This window comes from Nipponia nippon, unplaced genomic scaffold, assembly GCF_047370975.1.
Source record: "Nipponia nippon isolate SJK-2023a ecotype South Korea unplaced genomic scaffold, ASM4737097v1 scaffold_8, whole genome shotgun sequence".
Classification (NCBI taxonomy): Eukaryota; Metazoa; Chordata; class Aves; order Pelecaniformes; family Threskiornithidae; genus Nipponia; species Nipponia nippon.
Window position 1 is genome coordinate 28538510 of NW_028262402.1, and position 21620 is coordinate 28560129.

Here is a 21620-nt window from a genome sequence, read left to right on the forward strand (position 1 = left end):
ACTTAAAGCTCTGTGACTACTGCTCATACAAATTTATTTCTCTCTGAATATCCAGTCTTGCTTCTGCCCACAGCTTTTTCTAATATTGTAACTCACTCTACATTAGAAATGTCACAGAACTAATCTTCCATTCCATCCTTCTGCTTAAAATATCTAGGTACACTGACATAAATCTGAACGGTTGTGTGCATGTGAGACCTTCTTCCCACTGCACTGCCATCTGCTCAGTCGATGGTAGCCAGTATTTGCTAAAGGCTGCTTCATCTGCCCGATGAGTGCTTTGCATTTTCAGCAACACCCGCAGTGAAAGGGTGTCCCGCAGACTTCTGTAGTGCCAGAGTTGGGGTGGGATGTTTGCCACGGTGATGACAGAACAACATACAGCGGTTCTACACCTACCAGGAAAAGGTTTGCCCGAGCTTTGGCAAACACCCTCTGCACATTAGAGTGCAGGTCTTCAGAAAATGTTGCCTTTTTGGTGATAGACAGAAGTACCTCCCTATACTGCTACCTTTTTTTCTAGTTTGGCTTCAGGAGTAGCTCCTGCACTCCCGCGGGCTACCTGGAGTCCAGAAAGATTTACAAAGTTCCCACCAAGATCTATGTCCCAGTCGGGTAGCTGAGCCACACCCTTAGTTCAATGACTAGCATCATATGTATAAAGTCCCTCTATATATACTCTTTTTCAGTATGAATGCAGTAACTCTATATTTTAAAGATTTCAAGTGTAAATTCAGCCTTAGGAGCTTCCTACAGTCTTCGGTCCTCGTAACTGCTCATGACATCAGCTCATATCCTACCTCTTGTCTGCTGTACTGATGGAATATGCATGACAGCTTCAGTCTTCCCTATGTAGAGATGTCTTCAGAGTACCCCTCCTTCTAAAGCAATCTTTTTATTCGACGTAATTTAAAAACATAGGCTGCCTCGGTATTTAGCCTGACTAAACGAACCATTTACCTGCTTTGAAAAGGTTTGAAAGTCTTTCTGGTAACTGACGAGAGGATTTATGCTTTTCAAGCTGCTCTATAAGCACATCATATTTTAAATCATGGCTATTGGGAAAAAAATTTTATGCAAACTTATGTGAGTGCTGTAAATAACGGTCAGTATTAGCTGTTGTTAAAGACAGCATTATTGGCAAATGACTGCAGTTAAAGGTAACTGTGCTTAAGAGTATAGCCCCTGAAGAAGGCTGCTAGGTTTGTGAGTAACATGTAATGCATCCCCACTGTTATTCAGCACACTCTCCATCTTTCCTTCTTTCCTTTTCATTTTGCTTTGCTAATGGGAGAATCTAGGTGACGGAGAACTCAGGAAGTTTTCTGTGTCTGGGCCATTTGTTGTGATCGGGATGAGGAGCCACTGTTTCATGTTAAAAAGAGGATTCCCACATCTACCTGGATGCAGAGCTATGCCTCCAGACCTTCTCTGCCTCCCACACAAATCCCATGAGCTAGCCTGGTACAGGCAGGGGTGTGCACACTATGTCAAATTCAAAGGGTGCAAAACTACTGGTGTGGAGGCTTTATGTCCTACTTGTATAGGCTGCGTGAGGATAGAAGATTTGCCTGCAAAAATGCCAAGCAGTTACCTTTCCTCCTGAAGATGTGGAAGTAAAGGTCCTCCTGCCACATGCCAGTATCTTTACAGCCTTCTGTGGAAGTGCTTTGCCATAGGTAAGGCATTTTGCTATGAGTAACTGAAAGGATAATCATGTATTTCTAATTCAAGGTATAACTCTGTACCCAGTTTATCTTGAAAAATAGCAAGGACTGTATTGTTACTGTATTTCTTCAGACATATTTTTGTCAGTGACTTCTTCCTGCCTCTGTTAGCAGATGGATACTATGAAGTACCCGGCAGACTGGCAACCACCAATCAGAGGGTTATTTTGTGGATTGGCAAGGATTTTGTATTGCCAGATGTGCCTGAAGTATTTCAGAAAAATGTATTTTTCTCACTTTTTCTCTCAACATAAAAGTTTAGTGTTTTCATGAATTTATAATGCTTCTAAGGTTCCACTGTCTTCACAAAATTAATAAATTTGCTGCTAGAGGATACTATGTAGTTTAATCAAATACATATAACTACACTATGATCTCCTTATGAAGTAAAGAAGCAAATGTAGGTTGTGATGAGATATCTTCTTTTTTGTGATCTTTTCCTGCTGATTAGCTGAATTAAGTAATTTGTGGTGCATGTCTCAGTCAAATTAGTAAGGTATTCAAGATAATAAATGTTCAGTTAAAGCACAATTAAAAAATTAGGAAGCATTGTGGCACTTATTATTACTTTTCTTTTACTTAGTTTCTTTTATTGAAGGAACACCTGATTACAGTTCCTTGTTCGTTTTTGGGTTTTTTTTTTGGTTTGGTTTGGTTTGGTTTTTTTTCACTTCAGTGGCTTAGAGAGTGGGTATTGTAAATTCAGTTAAGCTGGGAAGTTTGTCAAATATAATAGCAAAAAGATTCGGCTTTACTGTTTCTTATTAATTTGCTGAAGAGAAAAACTCATTTTGTAAGATACTTGTAATTATCAGTCCTGTAGTCTCTGGCTAGGACTTGGGTTGCTTTTGTGTTTCTTTCTTCTCTTTTTTATGCATCAATATGGATGTTAAAAATCCTGACTGGGTCCCCAGTTACATGTGGATGAACTTATCTTGAAATCAAGTCCTGGGCTGTTACTATTTTTGTATTATGCCCTGCTTGTTAGGCTTTGTCTAGGCTTGAATCTTAATATGATTTAGGGTAGATTGCAAACTTGAAAGTAAGTTCTAAGTATTGCAGAGCACTGTGGAACTCTTAGTGCTCATTTCACAAGCCCCTTTGGCTGTTAATGATACCTGAAATTAGATGGAACTGTAATTTTGAATTAACTGGCATTAACTATTTAAATTAACTGGAACTAACTGGAATTAACTAGCAGTAGTCAATTCATACTAACTACTCATTTACTTTCACGGCATACTTTATTTCTGGATTAGCTCTTTGGCTAACAAGAATAAAATGCAAAACAAAAAAAACCCATAAAAACAAACAACCGACCTCCCCCAAAAAAGGAATCATGAAAATGTAGGCATATGACTTGAGATACACGTAAGGAACAGATGTGGCAAGTAAAAAGATACTCACTTTTGCATACTTGCCAAGTAAAAGCACAGCCTAAGCCTGTGGGTGAGAAATTTGCAGTGAATTGACCGGCTTATTACAGGGTATCTTATAATATGTTTCAGAGATTTCTGTTTTCAAAAATTAGACCTCCATATGCCACCCAGAACCCTGGCAATCTGAATCTATTTTTTGAGCTCCCAGGCTGTTAGCAGCAGCTATGCAACATTAGTGCAAATTTCAGATATGTCGATATTTGAAGGCAGTGGCTAATTTTTGGCTAACAATGCAAGTGCATGTCTGTTTGCTAATGTAACCATGTTATCTCTTACATAACTTGCACGAGGCTCTGTGTGTTGCAGGTGCAATCTGCAATGTTGTGAACCACTCAGATTTGATGATGGTCACCTGGTTACACAGATTAAAACCAGTCTATCTTAATTTACTAAGAGCACCCATGCAGTTTTGGTGAGCTAATGATACCCCACTAGTTCAGACTCAGAGATTAGGAGTCCTTATTTTGTTTTGAGAGTAGGTGATGGGCAGATCTTCATGCTACCCATGTTTTGGGCAGACACTTGTCTGCTCTTAGACATGCATTTGCCGTTCAAGCATTCAAGCATTTGTCGCTCCTAGGTTGGACTACTGCAGTGCTGTATGGGGCTACATCTTGCTATGTTTTTATCAAAATATTTGTTGCTGTTTTTACTACTAGCTTCTGAGTCAAACAGTGGAAGATTTCTTCCAGTAACTTGGTGTTTTGAATGAGCTTGTTAGGAAACACTGAACAAGGTTGTTCATGTTCATGGGGCAAAAGGCATCTCTGATAGTGACTACCCTCGTTTGCCTTTTCACTCCAAGCTCATGAATGCACTCAGCTGTCCTGTGTTGAACTGTCTGTTTCTGACAAATGTTGGGAGAACTCAATACCCTTTCTTTCACAGGATACAGTAAAAAAATTTAGTTGTTAGACAAGAATTTTCTGACTGCATCGTAGAGAAGGCAGAGGTACTTTAGGGAATATGGAAAAAATCTTCACCTATGGGACAAACCAGAAACCTGGGACATATGGCCTTATCTTACATTTACCTGGAAAAATTGTAACTAATAAGGATGATGGAACTTCATGCAATGGGAGAGGTATGGTCCCAGGTGTATGTGGCACTCTGCTTTTAGATTTACATCAGCTTCTGCAAGGTGCTGTTTAGCATGCAAAGTACTAGTTATGAATCTCAAACCTCTGAATGGGAAGGTATTCATTCATATGAGACTCTTTCCTTGGGGCATAGTACCATTCAATGAAGGTATACAAGCTGGAAACTCATTCAAATATCAGAAAGTAGACAGAAGGCAGAACATTATCTGAGAGAGCTTGGAACTCGTAGTCCCAAATCTTCCTACTTCAAGGTGGGCTGCATCTTGATATATTTGTTTCCTGAGCAATGAGAGGGAGGATGCTAGTGGGAGCTCGTAAATATCACAGTGCACAGTAGCTGATGGGTTAGAATATACATTAAGTGCTGGGTGAAGAGGAGCTTTTTTTAGAAGTAGACTGTTTTATAACTATATTTTAAATGTTTCATAGAATGCCTAAAGCAAAAGATAGCATTTCTTTTTAATCAGGATATTTATTTGTTGAAATAAATGAATAATTTATTTACTTGCTATCTTGGTTGTATGTCTCCTTTCTGTGGATCCTTGTCAGGATGTACTTCAAATGGATATTTTTAGAGAGCAATGTTGGTCTTGGGGAATAATTGAAGCATAGCAGTAGGTGAGTTATATGTCCCTGTAGTTGGCCTTTGGACCTTTTGAATGTCAGTTATTATAGTAATTTTGTTACTTGAAAACATGCCGTGGTGATTAAGTGTTCACATCTTTTATCCCAGAAAATCAGTTACCGTCTTTGCCTTGATCAGTCAGGAATACTGCAAGCCTTAATATGTTGTGTTCAGCTGTCTCCATGCTATAGCACAGGGTAATTTTTCCATCTGACCTTCCTTCAGTCTGGTTTTGTCTCTACTTTTGTTAACACAGATCAGGTGGTATGACTCAAAGGAGTCTAAATGCACGCCTTCTAAGTATGTGTATGGGTATTTGTCTAATTATTTGTGTGTTTATTTTGACAGTGACTTGTGTGCACATGTGTTTGTGTATTTATTTGCACGCCTGCATGTACTTGTCAAACTGGCTTCCAGAGTTTGCTTCTAAAATGTTGGACCTCCTTCTCAAAATTGTACAATTACTTTGCTTTAAAAGACTTGTGGCAAATATAAATAAGTGAAGGAACAAGTACAATCCAAGAGTGTTTTAGTATCAAGCGGTCTAAATGAACACGTTGATGAAATAATGAAAACCAAGTATTTCTGTAACAAAAAATCACTGGGATAGCTTTGAATAGTTATACCATTTACAGCATATTTAATTATAAAAGTATCTCATATGAAATAAATATTTGGGAAAATTTGTCTATAAAAACATCCTAGCACTAAAGCAAAATGACACAAAAAGAGTACAGGAAAACATCTTTCATTGCTGTATATTGGCATAAGTTAACTGACTCCAGCTGATTATCTCAACTGATGTTTAACGAACTTCATCTCCAAGCAAATCAAATCACCCTCTGAGACACTTAAAAATAGAGTTAATGGCTTAACTTCCTGCATCAGAGCATGAAAATGTTGTTCTGGATGCTTTAAGTACTCAGGCAGAACTATATGTAAAAAAGGAATCTATTTGTAATAAGATACAAGGGTTACCTAAATTTGCACTGATAGGGGAGTGATGATAACCTAAACAGCTTGAAAGTATGATCCTTAGTTTGAAAGATCCATGTACCAGGATCTCTATAGACAAGACATTTTCCATGAGGATTCTACAAGCTTTTCAAAAAACATAAGATAAGATTGCAGGAGATTTCTAAAAAAATTCTAGGAAATGGATCTTGAAACAACCCTTCCCAGAAACAGTGGGCTATTATAATCCAAGTTCGAGCAATTTAATGAATAGGAGTGATTTGATATTCTAGTTTATTTTCTTTGGTGTTGTAATGACTTCATAACATTCGATAACAATAACTTAAATAATAATGGACATGTGAAAACAAACTAGATGCTCCCTTGGCTTGTAAACAGTTTGTGACATACATGTTTCTAGAGGAAAAGCATTGCTGAAATTCTAGATAGTATAGTGTATGTAGTAATGTGCTGTAGTAATTCTCTAATTAAAAGATTTCTTCAGTATAAATAAAATTCCCAAACAGACACAAAATGATTGATTTTTTGCACCAGTTTCATACCCAAACAGATTGCATTATGCTACAAATAGATATAAAAATGGATATAAAACTGATATAAAAACACTGTACTAGAATAGGATTATCAGGCTTATTATGTAAAGACTGATCTCTGTTTCCCCAGACTTTCAAAAGTCAGGTGTGTGGCTGAGTACTAAACCTACATGCAAAGACACTGCCATGGGATATGCCAGTCATGAGTTGGTTTCTACAAAGCCACTTTCCAAATATCTGACAAGAGCCGTAGCTGCATGTAGACTTTAGCATATGCAAATTATGCCCACTTTTGGAAGCAAGGCTAGAAGATCCACCTGAGTTTTTCTCACTCCTGTGATAGATATTGTTATATTTTAATATATTTTCTAATGGTACTCCCTCTTTTTCATAGAGATGCAGGGCAGAAATCTAGGTCAATAAGTCTGGTCTTTTCCTAATATTGGCTACCCTTCATATCATTCCTCTCTTGAATGACCCTGTTGAAGCCATCTCCCAGCATGGGCTATTAGTAGATTTTGTTAGCATTCTTCTATATCTTTATACTAGTGTCATTAATGAAAATATTAAATCCCATCTAGAATCATAGAATCATAGAATCTAGAATCATAGAATCGTTAAGGTTGGAAAAGACCCTTAAGATCATCGAGTCCAACCGTTAACCTAGCGCTGCCAAGTCCACCAGTAAACCATGTCCTCAAGCACCACATCTAGCCTTCTTTTAAATACCTCCAGGGATGGAGACCCAACCACTTCCTTGGGCAGCCTGGTCCAATGCCTAACTACCCTTTTGGTGAAGAAGTTTTTTCTAATATCCAACCTAAACTTCCCCTGGTGCAGCTTGAGGCCATTTCCTCTCGTCCTATTGCTTGCTACTTGGGAGAAGAGACCAACCCCCACCTCACTACAACCTCCTTTCAGGTAGTTGTAGAGAGCGATAAGGTCTCCCCTCAGCCTGCTTTTCTCCAGACTAAACAACCCCAGTTCCCTCAGCTGCTCCTCATAAGACTTCTGCTCTAGACCCTTCACCAGCTTCGTTGCCCTTCTTTGGAAACACTCCAGCACATCGATGTCCTTCTTGTAGTGAGGGGCCCAAAACTGAACACAGTACTCGAGGTGCGGCCTCACCAGTGCCGAGTACAGGGGCACTGTCACCTCCCTGGTCCTGCTGGCCACACTATTCCTGATAACAGCCAGGATGCTATTGGCCTTCTTGGCCACCTGAGCACACTGCTGGGTCATGTTCAGGCGGCTGTCAACCAACACCCCCAGGTCCTTTTCCGCCAGGCAGCTCTCCAGCCACTCCTGCCCAAACCTGTAGCGTTGCATGGGGTTGTTGTGGCCAAAGTGCAGGACCTGGCACTGAGCCTTGTTGAATCTCATACAGTTGGCCCTGGCCCAATGATCCAGCCTGTCCAGGTCCCTCTGTAGGGCCTTCCTACCCTCCAGCAGATCGACACTTCCACCCAACTTGGTGTCATCTGCAAACTTACTGAGGGTGCACTCGATCCCCTCATCCAGATCATCAATGAAGATATTGAACAGGACCGGCCCCAACACTGAGCCCTGGGGAACACCACTCGTGACCGGCCGCCAACTGGATCTGACTCCATTCACCACCACTCTCTGGGTTCGTCCATCCAGCCAGTTTTTAACCCAGCGCAGAGTGCACTTATCCAAGCCGTGAGCAGCCAGCTTCTCCAGGAGAATGCTGTGGGAGACAGTGTCAAAGGCCTTACTAAAGTCCAAGTAGACAACATCCACAGCCTTCCCCTCATCCACTCAGTGGGTCACCTTGTCATAGAAGGAGACCAGGTTAGTCAAGCAGGACCTCCCTTTTATAAACCCATGCTGGCTGAGCCTGATCCCCTGGTTGTCCCGCACGTGCCGCATAATGGCACTCAAGATGATTTGTTCCATAACCTTTCCCAGCACCGAAGTCAGGCTGACAGGTCTGTAGTTCCCCGGATCTATCCCTGAGCTGGTTACTAGGGAATCCTCTTTGGATTGCTGGTGCTCTTTTCAGCTTTCCCTGCTATATTATACCTGTTCTGTACTAATGAGGCTTAGTTCTCTCCCTCTTAAATAAGATTTTCCTACTAACCAGTGCTAGATGAATTTGCTTTACCACACTTCCTTTTTTATTAATATTATTTTTCAGTTTCATTAGCTTTATATCTAAAATGGAACAATTTAGATAGAGGAAAATTAAAAAGCATATCAACACATTATGAACTAGGTGTATTACAGTGATTAGATTAAACGTAAAAAGATATCTTGAACCAAACTTAAGACTTAAATGAAATAAAATGTTTATGGAACAGATCTGTGACACACAAGAACATAATCATAAAAACCTACATGACACATAGGATAAATCAAATGTAAAATTAAGAATTGTACAATGCCTTTGAATTATTAGCTGCATTTCCTCCCAGAACTGAAGAATAATTATAATATGTTTTCCAACTGTTTCTTTTTCCTTACAGTACTTGGGGTGTATAGAAGTCTTACGCTCAATGAGATCTCTTGACTTCAATACTAGAACACAGATTGCAAGGTAAGACTTTGTACAAGTATGTTTTTTAAAGTAACTTCTGAATTGTGTCCCCAAAGTGGAAAGGCCAGAAAGATGGCAAAACACATAGTAAATAATTCTTGGATACCGTAAGTCCACTTTTTAATTTTGCTTTTACAGGTAAATCTCTCACCTGCTATTAATATAGCTCCAATGGGGCTTAAAGGATATTTTCTTCGTGGTCTTTTGATATGCCAGGAACTGCTTTAGTCAATTTTTGCCTGTTTGTTATGCCCAATAAGGCACTTATCTGGGTACCAATTTCATGACATTTAAGCCAGTGAGAGTTAGAATATGCTTAAAATTTACAATGTGTTTGTCCAGATTAGTCAAGGGAGCTGGTTTGGAGCCATATGTTTATAGGTTTTTATAGTAATTTCTTATGAAAAGAGGTCAGATTACAAACTGACTGTACAAAGGATATAAATGAAAATATATCACCACAATGATACCAGAGACAAATGAAAAAATGTTGTCTTTTCCCGACTGTATGTAAGAAACAATAAGCTTGTATTAGATTCTTATTACAACTCTTTTAAACCTGTCATGGTATTTTTGTAATAGGGGTACATAAGTACAGCACTGTCTTAAGAACTGTCCATGAATCATTTTTTTTCTAGGAAACTATTTTCTGAGAACTATAGGAAATAGTATTTTTCAGGCATTTTCACTTGAAAAGCTCAGCTCATTGATCTCAGAGGACTGTAGCACTGACATCTTCTAGCAACTGGAGACCACGTTTTCAAATTCTGGCATCGAAATAAGGAAGTAATCCTTTCCAAAGCAACACATATAAAGTGATATGACTGGATACAGTCCTTGAATTTCACCTCTTTGAGGCATCTTACAGTTGCTGATAGTCGTTCATAAACCATTTGTCATACCATAGACAGCTAAGTATTTATTTTATTAAATGAGAAAAATTACTTATTTTTAGGCTTGGTTGCCGATCATATGGTCTATATGCATTGACTTTGAGTTACACTTGCATACAGCAGCTTTGAATTGGACCCTATGAGTCCTCACAAAATGTTAATCATTAAATTTTCAAGATACTGTGTTGATGAGGGGTGTAAAAGCACAAGGACAGGTAAATGACAGAATTCTGGTTTTCAGGCAATGTAGACTATAGAGGCATTTGAAAATTTTACTACTGTACTTTTTTAAACTCATCATCTACATTTCTGTGGTATTTGCAGCAGTGACCTTTTAAAATGATTTCATGTCTAAGCAGACTTGTAGTTCCAATGCAGGTGGCACATTTGTGTTTACCACGTGGAAGTTAAATGATGATGGCTTATGAAACAGTTGTGATAGTTACTGGTTTTGTATTCTATACCTGAAGGTGAACCGAATTAGGCTTTCTTTTTCTGCACAGTCTCTTTCACTGTATGTCTTCACTGGAATAGTGTTGCACTTTTCTTATTATCTAGCTTAAAGGCACAACTCTGCCGTTAATACTGAAGCATATTTGCTGATCGAAAGCAATAAGGTCTGCACAAACAAAGTATCTTTGTCTTATAGTTCTTTCAATACAAAAATGATTCTTGGCTTTTACTGTGAAACAGACTAGGAATTACATTTTTTTTTCTGTGGAAGTTATAGCATATTTGACTACACGGTGGGCATTTTCTTGGTTCATTTTCCTCTGAACACATCTAGAGCACAGGATATTTTTTCAAGCAGGAAGCCATATCTTCCTGTTTTGCTTGCTATTTTGCATTTGCAATTTTCTGTTTATCATAAAACAATGCAGACTCATTAACTCATCAACTCATCATTCTGATCATGTAGTTCCTGATCTAAAACTTTTTTGAAAGTAGGAGTTTTTAGGTGACTTTTGAATCAGGCTCTAGCATCTTAATGTGCATTTAATTAATTCATCTGCTCTAGAAATCCCCATGCCATGTCTTAAATACCCATAGGAAGCAGTCTGTGCCATGCTTTGTCATGTAGCATTTCACATACAAGCCCATTCTTTATTAAGAAAATATTATTAAGGAATTATTAAAATTCACATTTGCTGATTAACTTGCTCATGTGCATTAAGAAACATAACATAGGCCTCAAGGTATGGACTGAATTAATAAGGCTGATGTTCTGATATTGCAGGTACCAATTCCCTCTTAAGACACCTGGCACCAAATGGTCTGTGCAGCCCTGTGATTACAAACAAAATAGAAGTACCTGAAAGTTACATTTACCTCTGCTATGTCATACATTTACATTTAGGTATGTCCATTGCTGAAAACTGTCCTTGTAACCTGATGGCTTGTGATGGAGTGTGACTGAGGCTTGGGTCTGTAGATCTAGTAATGTTAGCTGTGACTGCTTCAGTTGAGGAACCTGGATCCATAGCTGCAGTAAAAGCTTTTCTGTGTATGGGGCTGTGTAAACTTCTCTGTGCTGTTTCCCATAACTGGAGAAACAGATGTCAAGGCAGCTCTGATCCCTTTCTGACCCATAACTTTATAAATTGGTCCTACTGCACGCGTCACACCTGTTTAATCTGTTACTTTTCCCAAGATCTTGCAAAACCAGTCATAAAAGAAAGTGATCCGTCTTGGGCCAGTATGACTTCTGGTATTATGCAGTATTTACTAAGTACAGTTAAAAAACAGAAAAGATGAGCCAAGTTACCTGATTCAGTGTGGAAGTCTGCATGCATCTCTTCGTAATAAGCACACATCATGCTTGACACATACAATGCACTTACTTCCTTTCTAGCACTGCGTCACATCCCTGTTCCTGCCTACTTTCTTACGCTTGCTTTTCCTCCACGTTGCAGAGTTCAAACACAGGAAATCAGCCATTAGGAATCCTACATTTGCCTTTTTTTCTGTCTTCTGGTTATTGCGTATGTCACTTTATCTCTCTGCTAGGCTTGAGGAGGAACAAAACCCCAAAGCAGGATGAGCAGCACCAATTCCTAGAAGAAAAAACCCTCTGTGGCTCAGTCATGGGAGGGTGAGATGTGTAGTCTCTGGCTCTGCTGCAAACATTGGGTGTTATTTTGGAGAAACCATTAGCCCCAGTCACATACAACTGTGTGATTAAATGAATTAGTGGTTGTAAAGGGCACGTAAGTTGTTGGGTGAACATTTAGAAATTACTTAAAAATTGGACTAAGAATTCCAGTTATCTAGTGAATTAGACACCCATTTTAAATAAGAAGTTAATTGGAAAAGGTTGTCCAGGTATTTTGAATGGCTTTGAAAATCACAGCTGTTATAATTAATACGTTAGAAAAGCATATACATCAGTGTGTATGCATGCATCAGTCTGATGACTGAAGAACTGTGACTTCAACTCCAGGAACTGGATTGAAGTCCCAGTGTAAACAGTTTGGTCAGCGGTCTTTCCTTGTCACAGTCATGTGAAAAATCAACCCGTGCCATCTAATGCTGTTGTACCTGGCCTGTGACTTGGTTTTGTTTTGCTTTTTCACTTTTTGTAAATTAAAATGTTAAAACTAGCGGCAATACATTTATCTGTGTGTGAAAGCAGTGAGCAAGCACTTTCACTTGTCATAGTCTTCATCAGATCTTAACAACCTTGCTGGTGCCTGACAAAAAGTATCGTTATCCTAATTTTGGGTCTGATTTGAGGAAAAATGAACAGCTATGTACAATTTATAACAGATTTTTCCCTTTATCATTACACATTTGAAGTCTCAAGATTCTTTCACTCCAGAAGAAATAGAAGAACTAGAGTAGCATTAATCAGTTGTACTTATTCTTTTGTGTAATGAATGTAATGCCGTGTGAATTCTTGAGCAAATAAATGGGTACGCAAGCCAAGGGTCAGCAGTTATGCATAATGATGAATAAAAGCCAGCTGAATCTGCATGTTGCATCATTAATTATCCAGTGATAATTCTTGTAACACATGTGAGATCAAGATGACTTTCTTGGGCAGCAAGATGAACAGAAGCATTTCATTTTCAACATAGTGGAGAAACAGGAGGACTAGCAGGCAAGACTACTGAGCTAACCGCAGGTGGCAAGTGGTCCTAAGTTCATCTGAAACCTACCATCATCATCACAGAAAGGGGCCACTCTTAAGCTTGTGTGGCCAGGCCCTTTGAGCCCTCAGGCTGTCTATTAAAAAAAAAAAAAAAAATCAGGTAAAATTCTTTTGCAACATGTGCAGTGTTTGCAGTTCATATAATATGTTTGTATGCTTATTGTTAAATCTGTTATAGTGTAATGAGTCTTTACTACTGTCTTGTATGCATGAGTGTAGTTATGCACTGGGTTGAATTAGAATAATTAGAATTAGAATTAGAATAATGTTGCATGCACTCTTTGGCATACAGCAGTATCTGGACTACCAGGCTGCATGTTCATTGGTATCTAATGGAATGCAATCACTTTACTGCATGCAGCTTCAGGAAGTCACGTGCCCTGTGCTGAGTAAAACATTATATTGCATGTTGGGTTAATAGCAAGTAGATCGGAGGACTAAAATACTTCATATGAGCAATGGACCCAAATCCAAACTCTGATCCCAGTCCTCTCCATGAACTCTGTTGGGCTGAACAATTTGAAAGGGATTAGTCTCCAAATCTGGGGCCTGAACTTTATTAATTCTGAAACCCAAACCTATTTATGCCAATATCCCAAGCTTCTGGAGGGGAGATGATGGAAATCCAGATTTTAGAGCTGGGTTCGAGTCCAGTGCTAAACAATATGAATGAAGTTCTGTTGATGTAGTGTTTCTTTCAACCGTCTCTGTATTCTTTGCAGAAATTCACTATCAGCAAGCATCACTGAAAAAAGGAAGGAAGACATTGAAAAGGAAAAATGTTTCCCCTGTGATTTTTGAAGGTGGATAGGTAACGTGTTATCTGCAGTGAATTCTGTATTCGGTCTCCTCCTTAACATGCTTTTTTGCTTGGAAGGTGAGTGTGGTTCACCCCTGCTTTCTGCTACATGAACTATGTATGTGGGGTAGTGCTTAGGGGATGCCGTTTAGGGGATGGCAGAACACGTGTACCCATACCACAATCTGGATACACAGCTGTGTGCAGGAAGGGGTGTGAATGAGAATCCACTTTCCTTGTGCACAGTTACTTCAGGGCCAAAGCTCTGGGAAGCACAGGGTGCTGTCTACTGCTCAGTTCATCAGGAAGCAGGATTCCCAAAAGTGGATAGGGACATCGTTATAATTCATACAGCACACCTCTAAGTGGGGCAATGACAGCTATAGTGCCTGATACTGTCAGAGAATAATTTACATTTGCTAGTTTAGCTGTCATTAGCACAGAAATGGGTTAGAATAAATAGGGTTTTGTATGCTGAACACTGAAATCTTTCATTTTCAATGTAGCATTAGTGGGGAAAGTGTTAGCTAGTATTTGGATTAATTTGACTAATATATGGTAATGCAAAGCCTGAGTGAGAGTAATTAATTGAGCTCCCCCATTCCACTTGCCTTTGTGAGAAATCAAAGAGCCTCTCAGGGGATGGAGAAGGTGGAGAGTTGAAAGCCCAATGGTCAGGGAAGCAGTTATGGGAATAGCTGTACCCTGGTTTTTCAGAAAGCTGGTGTCTTCATGTGGTTCTGCAGAAGCAGAAGGCCTGAGGCAGAGTGGTCTTCACATGTTGAAAATGCAAATCGCAATGCAAAGTTAACAACTGCCTAGCACCTTGGAAACAGACACTCTCAAGTTCTGCTAATAGCACCTATCAGCTTCATTACACAGAGAAACGAAGGCATAAGGAATTTCACTGTCTTTCATATGACATGTCCAGTCACACCAGACAGTTCATCACCACGGTCCTTTTTGGCAAATATTTATAAAATGTCATATGTCTTATGGGGTTATTCAAAAGGGCAGCATTAGAACTTTAATCCTCTAATAAAAAAGAGGTTTTGGAAGATATCTATCACCAAAGTCCTGCTCTGGACATGAAGCCAATTAGAGGTTAGAGAAAAATATTCATTAGACTAATTTTTTTCATTTTACCTTTGTAAGGTTTCCTATGTCTTCCTTTGAAATACTTGCTATGAGCTACTTTTTGAGAGAGAAGATACTATAGTAAATGACCTGAGGCTGGACCCAGTTTGGAGGTTACTATGATCCTGATTTAGCAACAGAAGACTGTGTTAATTTCCCTGTCTCCATCTCCCTGACCACTACTAGAATAAACAGCTAGAGACCAGGCTGAATGGAAAAAAGCCTGAAGGTCACAAAAGAAGTGAAAGGATTGGAGCTACCTAACAGATCTAAATGTCCAAGTACATTTTTCTTTAGTTTTTTCTTATCATTGACCTTATTCTTGACAATGGAGGGTTGTGCGGAAGGAAAGCTTTTGTAGGTGTGTATTCAACATCAAGGTTTTGTATAACCCCACTTTATGTTCATAAAAGCTGCAACCAACATTTTAAGAGGTTTCCTCTTTGAAAGGTACCCCAAATTTTTGACCAAGATTGTCAGAGTCTAAATAATGGTTAATTGCAGATATATATGACTGGGTTCTCAGAAGCGCAGGAGCAGCTATATGCCTTGTTGGTATACATTTGCCATAGCTATAAAGAAAAAATGGGTATGTTCGCTCCAGTTTTGCTAAGCACAAATTTGACTGTGTGTACATGCAGAGTGAAGAGATATATCTAAATAAAGTATGCTACTGGATAAACAGTTTCACTCTGCATTTCTAAAAATAAGACCATTGTTCATAACTACTGTATTAGAAGAAGTCATCAAGATCAGGTAGACTTCTTTGTTACTGATGAATGAAACAGAGGTTCTGAAACTTACTTGCGTGTTATAAAAGAAGGTACAGATTGTACTGAAATTGCCTCAAATATTCCTTAAAGTTAGATCATCTATAAATACTGAGCACAGAGCTGTCATTGAGCGTACCAATGGATAAAAAGTTTCTTCAGCAGTAAAAGCAAAAAAGCCCTCTCAAGTGCATTGACTTCTGTTAGCAGACTGATGTAAGCCTCACACTGCAAATGCAGGAGCATAAGAATAACAATCATTGGATAGATTGCATGCTACATACCTAATAGTGTGTGGTACTCTATGTCTAACAGTTGCCAAAGCCAGCCCTTTAACCGTATAAAGTTTATTCAATAAACCAAAAATGAAGTTGGCCAGCTTCCTTTCATTTTCTGCTTGTAGATTTTCTACATGTGAAAAAACTCCGTTTCAAGAAACAAAATGAGGAGCTGATGGGAAGAAAAGGAGTCGTCGTCGCCTCCTTGCTCTACAAGTGACAACAGCTTGCATGCCACGTCTGCCGATGTCACCTTATTCCACAAACCTTTTCTTCCAGGCTTTCTGTCACTTGGGCGGTCAGGAAAGGCTTCACTTTGGTCAGGCTGGTGTGACAAATGGCTTTGCTTGGTCTCTGCGCCACTTTCTGGGGGGGGTTCCCCCACACGGGTAGTCCCGGCATAGTACTCTGAATTTGTGGCAGTAGGTGCATCCACACCACACAGTTAGTCTCCCCTTCCTATCCATAGTCTCTGTTCTGTTTTCCTTAGCTACTTCTCCAGCCTTACATCTTCCAGACATGGTCAATTTGCCAGCTGGCATTTAAAGTTCTGTAAACAGTAGTATACTGGTTTAGTCTTCAGAGCTTGTGAATGTCCCCTATGCTACTTCAGACAGCACACACTCATTTTGCCTGTTTTGCAAATGAACAAATAATATTTCAATTATTAAATGGATTTCTAAAAATGTATTTTTGGTCTCTGTTTTTTTCTTTTTCAGAAGCAAGTTATTTTTATATTTGGTATAGACTTTGTTTCTCTTCAGCAAATGCTGGTACAACACTTCGTAATGATTTCTAAATTATTTTAAAAAATTGTCAGGAATATAATACTATGAAGAAGTAACTGGGAGCCTTGTGTACAATTCTTCTAGACATGTCATGCTTTCATTTTAAAAGTCCATCTTTTGATGTCTGTTTTTTTAACCTATGAAGCCCTATGCTTTGGAGGTGGCAAAGAACTAGGTAGTAGTGAACTATAGGATACTAGAAGATATTAATGAGAATATTGGTGTTTTTAAAGTCTGGTCATACAAAACATTTCAGACTAAAAACTAGTCACAGTTTCTTATCTCTATTTGAGATGGCTGTACTTTTTCCAAGTATGTTGAGAAAATCTGTGCAATTTGTATGTGCTTGTCATTTCCTTGAAATATGTATTCCAGAATTCTGGGTTTTAATCAATTAAATCGTATTAATTAAAAACAGCAACAACAAAACCTAGCATCACAGCCAAAAAAATCATTGAAACCACAAGAAGGGAGGGTATTTTCATGTGATGGTGTTTCATAGAGGAACAGATTTGAGCTTCCTGAGTGGGCTACTTTATATAACAGTCAGAGTAAAATATGACTAAAGCTATGAAAAATATCAGGGCATCAGCCTTTTAAATGGAACAAAATGGCAATGTAAAATGTCTTTTTTTCTGTCTCAGAGAGATGTCAAGTCACTTTAAAGCAGAATAGGTCAGCCTCGGAAAACGCATATTGGTAATTTTTCACTGGATACATTTGCATGTTGAAATTATATTCAAAATACACAACATGTTTTGTGCCAAGAAAATGACTCCACAGTATGACCATCTGCAAAGCAGAAAATACTCTTGGACAGATTTGGAACTCAGCATGTGGTCCCTACTGCAGACAGCGCAGCAGCTAATTTTACAAGAGACCAAGATAACTCTACACTGGTATTTATCTGAGCCTCGCTAATGAAACAGCATGTGGCTTAGAAAGGTGTAATGTGTGTCTATGTCAAATAACTGTCTTATTGGAAAGAAAGCAAATGTAGTCACATCCAACTTTTCCAAACTCTGTGCAACTGTTTAGCCATGCAGGTATGTCCAGAACTTCTGCTTTTGCCTTCCTTAGACAAGCATTTGCATGCACAAGTCAGGTGACGGCACTCTCAACCTAGCAGCAATATCTATTTCTGGGCTTGATTTGTGGCTCAGGTGTTTGTGCTGCAGAGGCATTTGCAAATTTGATTTGCTGCAAAAGAAGCTTACGTCTGCCCTGTGCTGCCTGGCAATACAAGCTAGAAAGAAGTCTTTAGGATGTCTTTTCCACATCACCAGGCTATCTGGGTAAAGACCCCCCAAAAAAGGATGTAGAATATTCTGAACAGAGAGATCCAGGAACCTTCCCCTGGAAAAAGTGCATATCAGTGCAGTGGCAGGTATTCAGCCATCCTTTTGCTTCCTGTTTTCATCAGATGCTTCTTTAAGACTGCTTAACTCCCAGGTGGGAAAAGTACGGTGCCTTTTGTTGCAGGTACACAAAGAGTTGCTGCCAGGCCGCTCTGACCTGGCCTAGGCAGAATTGCTCTATGAATATATTTTCTGAAGTTCCCAGCATTTTCACCAAAAGCATTGTTAACTTAAACCCTGCAGTTTCTTGAGTACATTTAGTATTCACAGAGTTTCAAAAACCGAAGTTAAAAGAATTGTTAAATTCAAGTTCAGACGCCCTGCCTCATCTGACGTGTATCTTAACAAGCTGTCGCCTTTCTCAGGTTCTTTCCCCCGCTTCCAGTCTTCCTGCACACTTTGGGAACACCAGGTTTGGTAAAACTGAGGTATTTTACTGAAAGGAAGACAGGTAGTTGGAAAATCTGTAGTGCTTTGTTACTGAGTGAGAGGATGTATATCCTAACTTTTCAGCCGCTTAGTGCTTTCCCCGCTCTGCCGAGGCAGGGCATACAAACAGTAACCAAAGCTGCCTTGCCAACCCTCAGCCCTGGGCTTCAGCCTCTTCAGCTGGTGCATTTCCTCTCCTACACTCAAGTGGCAGTTTTGATCAACAAGGTCCTTGAGTTAGATGGGTCTTTTGAGTAATATGCTTTATGTCTGATTATCAGGAGCTGGCGGGCAGAAGAGGTAGTAGCAAAACCACTACAAATCCCAGCCCTTCACCAGAAAAATAACAAGCTTGTAAACGTCTTTTGTCAGGTGTGGTGGCCTGAAAATTCCATTTTCTTCCTATCTACTCCATGTTGCTGCTAGAGAGAGAAGATGGTGGAGGCAAATAGGAAGAGAAAGGAAGTTACAGGCAAATTTATCCCCCAAGCACAGTTCATATCTCTGAAATACAAATCGTTTTTGTCAGAGGCAAAACCTATGAGGGATCTCAATGCGCTGATCAGATCACTGGAGGAGACAAAGAGGAGGAAGTGCTGGTGATGCCTCTGTGTAAACAACTTGGAACGAAAACACCTGGGAAGCTCAGACACACCTAGGGAAGCAAGAGACATGGGTTTGAAAGACAGCAGTGGGCTGGGGACTGCCACAGGCCTGGACTTCCCACCTCATTGCCTCCAAGAGATTGGTTCGGTGCAAGAAAGAGATCGGAAATCACAAGTGTTAGCTCAGTAGCAAGGCTGGGGGAATAGCTCTGTATAACATAATGTCTGTTTACTTTTCCTGATTTAAAGAAAAGCATTTTTTGTGGAGAAGAAGAATATTTCTTTTTCCTGATTACATTTTCAGGAGTAACCTATGTCTCAATATCATGATGATCATGTGTGATGCTAGCTGTGTTGTATTTCTAAGATGCATCAGGGCTGCTCTTTTAAACCAAATGATTTTTACCTGCTCTGTAAGAAAAGTTAGTAGCTACTTTAACTAAAACACTTGTTTGGAGTCAAAGAAGCATTGTGGTAAATGTGGGAACTAAATACAAGTGCTGAACTGTGAAATGGAGTGCGGTTGTAGCTGTGATGGTCTGAGGGCATATGCAAGGCAGGGTTTGTAGTGAGAGGCAATTTTATTAGATGAGCAGATGTAGTTGGGAAAAAAAAAGAAAAAGACAAGCTGTGGAACAAACAAGCTCTCTTCTAGACCTGAAAAAAAGATTGTGTGCCTGAAAGCTTTTTTGACTATCTCTTGCTATAAATCTCATGCGTCTTCAGAATGACAGGACTTTAAACCTGCTGCAAGGCTTGTTCCACCCCCACAAGTACCCACCCCCAAAAAATAATAAATTCATGCAATTCTTTAAGGTGATTCAAAGTTTGGATTGGGCCCTAGGTTAAAGCACCCAAGGCATAACTATATAGTGATTACTGATTGCAACCAGATAAATCTTTGACATCTGCTGAGCCATTATATGTTGAATGCTGAATATGTATATGACATTTCTCTCCTGTCTCACTTGTTGATCCTGTGCATTCACCTAATGCGTAGTTGAAATATCATCCTGCACATGGCATAAAATTAAAATAATTTACGTTTTTATCAAGGTGGTGTTTCAAGGTTTTGATTATTTTGACTGTTCTTTAGCTTGTGGTTCATTGTCTCCCATTCTGTATTTTTTTTTTTTTGCATAAAATACATGTTATTTGCATGTTTTTAGGTCTAAATATAATGTGCTGGTGGTCTCAATCCATATTTAAAGCAGTTAAACAAGGTTTGGAGTTACCTTTACTTGTCCCTGTGCAACTATTCTGTCTTACAGTATCAATGGGACAGGTCTATTACAGCATTGTAGCTAATGGTCACAGGAAGGACTCTGCATGCACAGGAGCAAATTCTAAATACTGACCAGGCTGACTATTCAGATAATAAGCTGTTAAATACTGAAAGGATCTAGAAGACTTTTTTGTAGCAGTATGATTTCAAGAGTTTTTGTAGTATACAGTTACTCTCCTATGAGAGTATGAATTCAAATTAATTTTCAAGATGCATTTCTTTCATTCAACCTATGAAATGTTAATGTCATTAAGTTTGCTGCAACATAAAAATAGGGCCACAAATAAATTATTCGGGTCACGTTGAACAAATATAAATTAAAATTTTGAACATTGCATGTATTGTATACAACATGCATATTACCAGGAATATTTTAGAGTTCTGTTATTATCTAAAGCCAGGTGATTTTGCTCTGACTGGAAAACTGCATAGTATAGTAGTGAGCAAAATGATAGTTACTACGACTTGCATTACAAGAAAGGTTTAAAAAAAGCGTAAAGCAATGTTGATTAAAGACATGTCTTATGATCAGATTCCTCATGGCTTAATAAGGTATGAAAATGAGACTTGGAAGAAGGTATTAAGACAAATATTCTAATTTATGGTGAGAAAAGGTCTTTGTAAATAGTTCGAGAAAACGTTTTTATCCTTTGTATTTCTTGGGATACTCTTCCTTACACTAACATTGACTAGTTACTGTCTTCTGTTTCATACTGAAGTAATCTAAATTTGAATGGCACCTGTTTTAGCCTTGAAGAGAGAGAACTGACCCGCTAACTATCCTCACTTGTGAACAGAAATACAGTCTGAAGCTGTTCTCTCCCAGTGCATTTCAAGTATAATGAAGAAACCCACACATTCATTTGCCATAAAGCTTTTTTCTGTCTCTTCAGGGAAGCAATCAGTCGTGTTTGTGAAGCCGTGCCTGGTGCCAAAGGAGCCTTCAAGAAACGAAAGGTATTTTTCTTTTCTTGTAGTGCAGTTGACTGTTTTCTTAGTTCAACACAGAGGAGACAAGGCACAGCAGGCAGGTGACTTTAAAGCAGCTTTGAGAATTGCAGATCATTAATCATTTAAAGTATTGGCTGTTTTCACCCGCTGTATGTTGCTTCTTGCCCTTTTGGTCAGGATCTGCTTTTATAGGCATCTAGAAGTATGAGTACATCTA

At 39.1% G+C, this 21620-nt stretch overlaps 1 protein-coding gene across 1 annotated transcript in view; it reads left to right on the forward strand.

Moving 5' to 3' along the window:
- Positions 1 to 21620, forward strand: part of SHC3 (SHC adaptor protein 3) — a 65037-nt gene that overhangs the window by 13799 nt on the left and 29618 nt on the right. Inside the window, exons 2-3 of the mRNA XM_009461751.2 lie at positions 8889 to 8959; positions 21346 to 21409. Of these exons, the coding sequence (XP_009460026.1) occupies positions 8889 to 8959; positions 21346 to 21409 (135 nt within the window). The remainder of the gene's footprint in view (positions 1 to 8888; positions 8960 to 21345; positions 21410 to 21620) is intronic.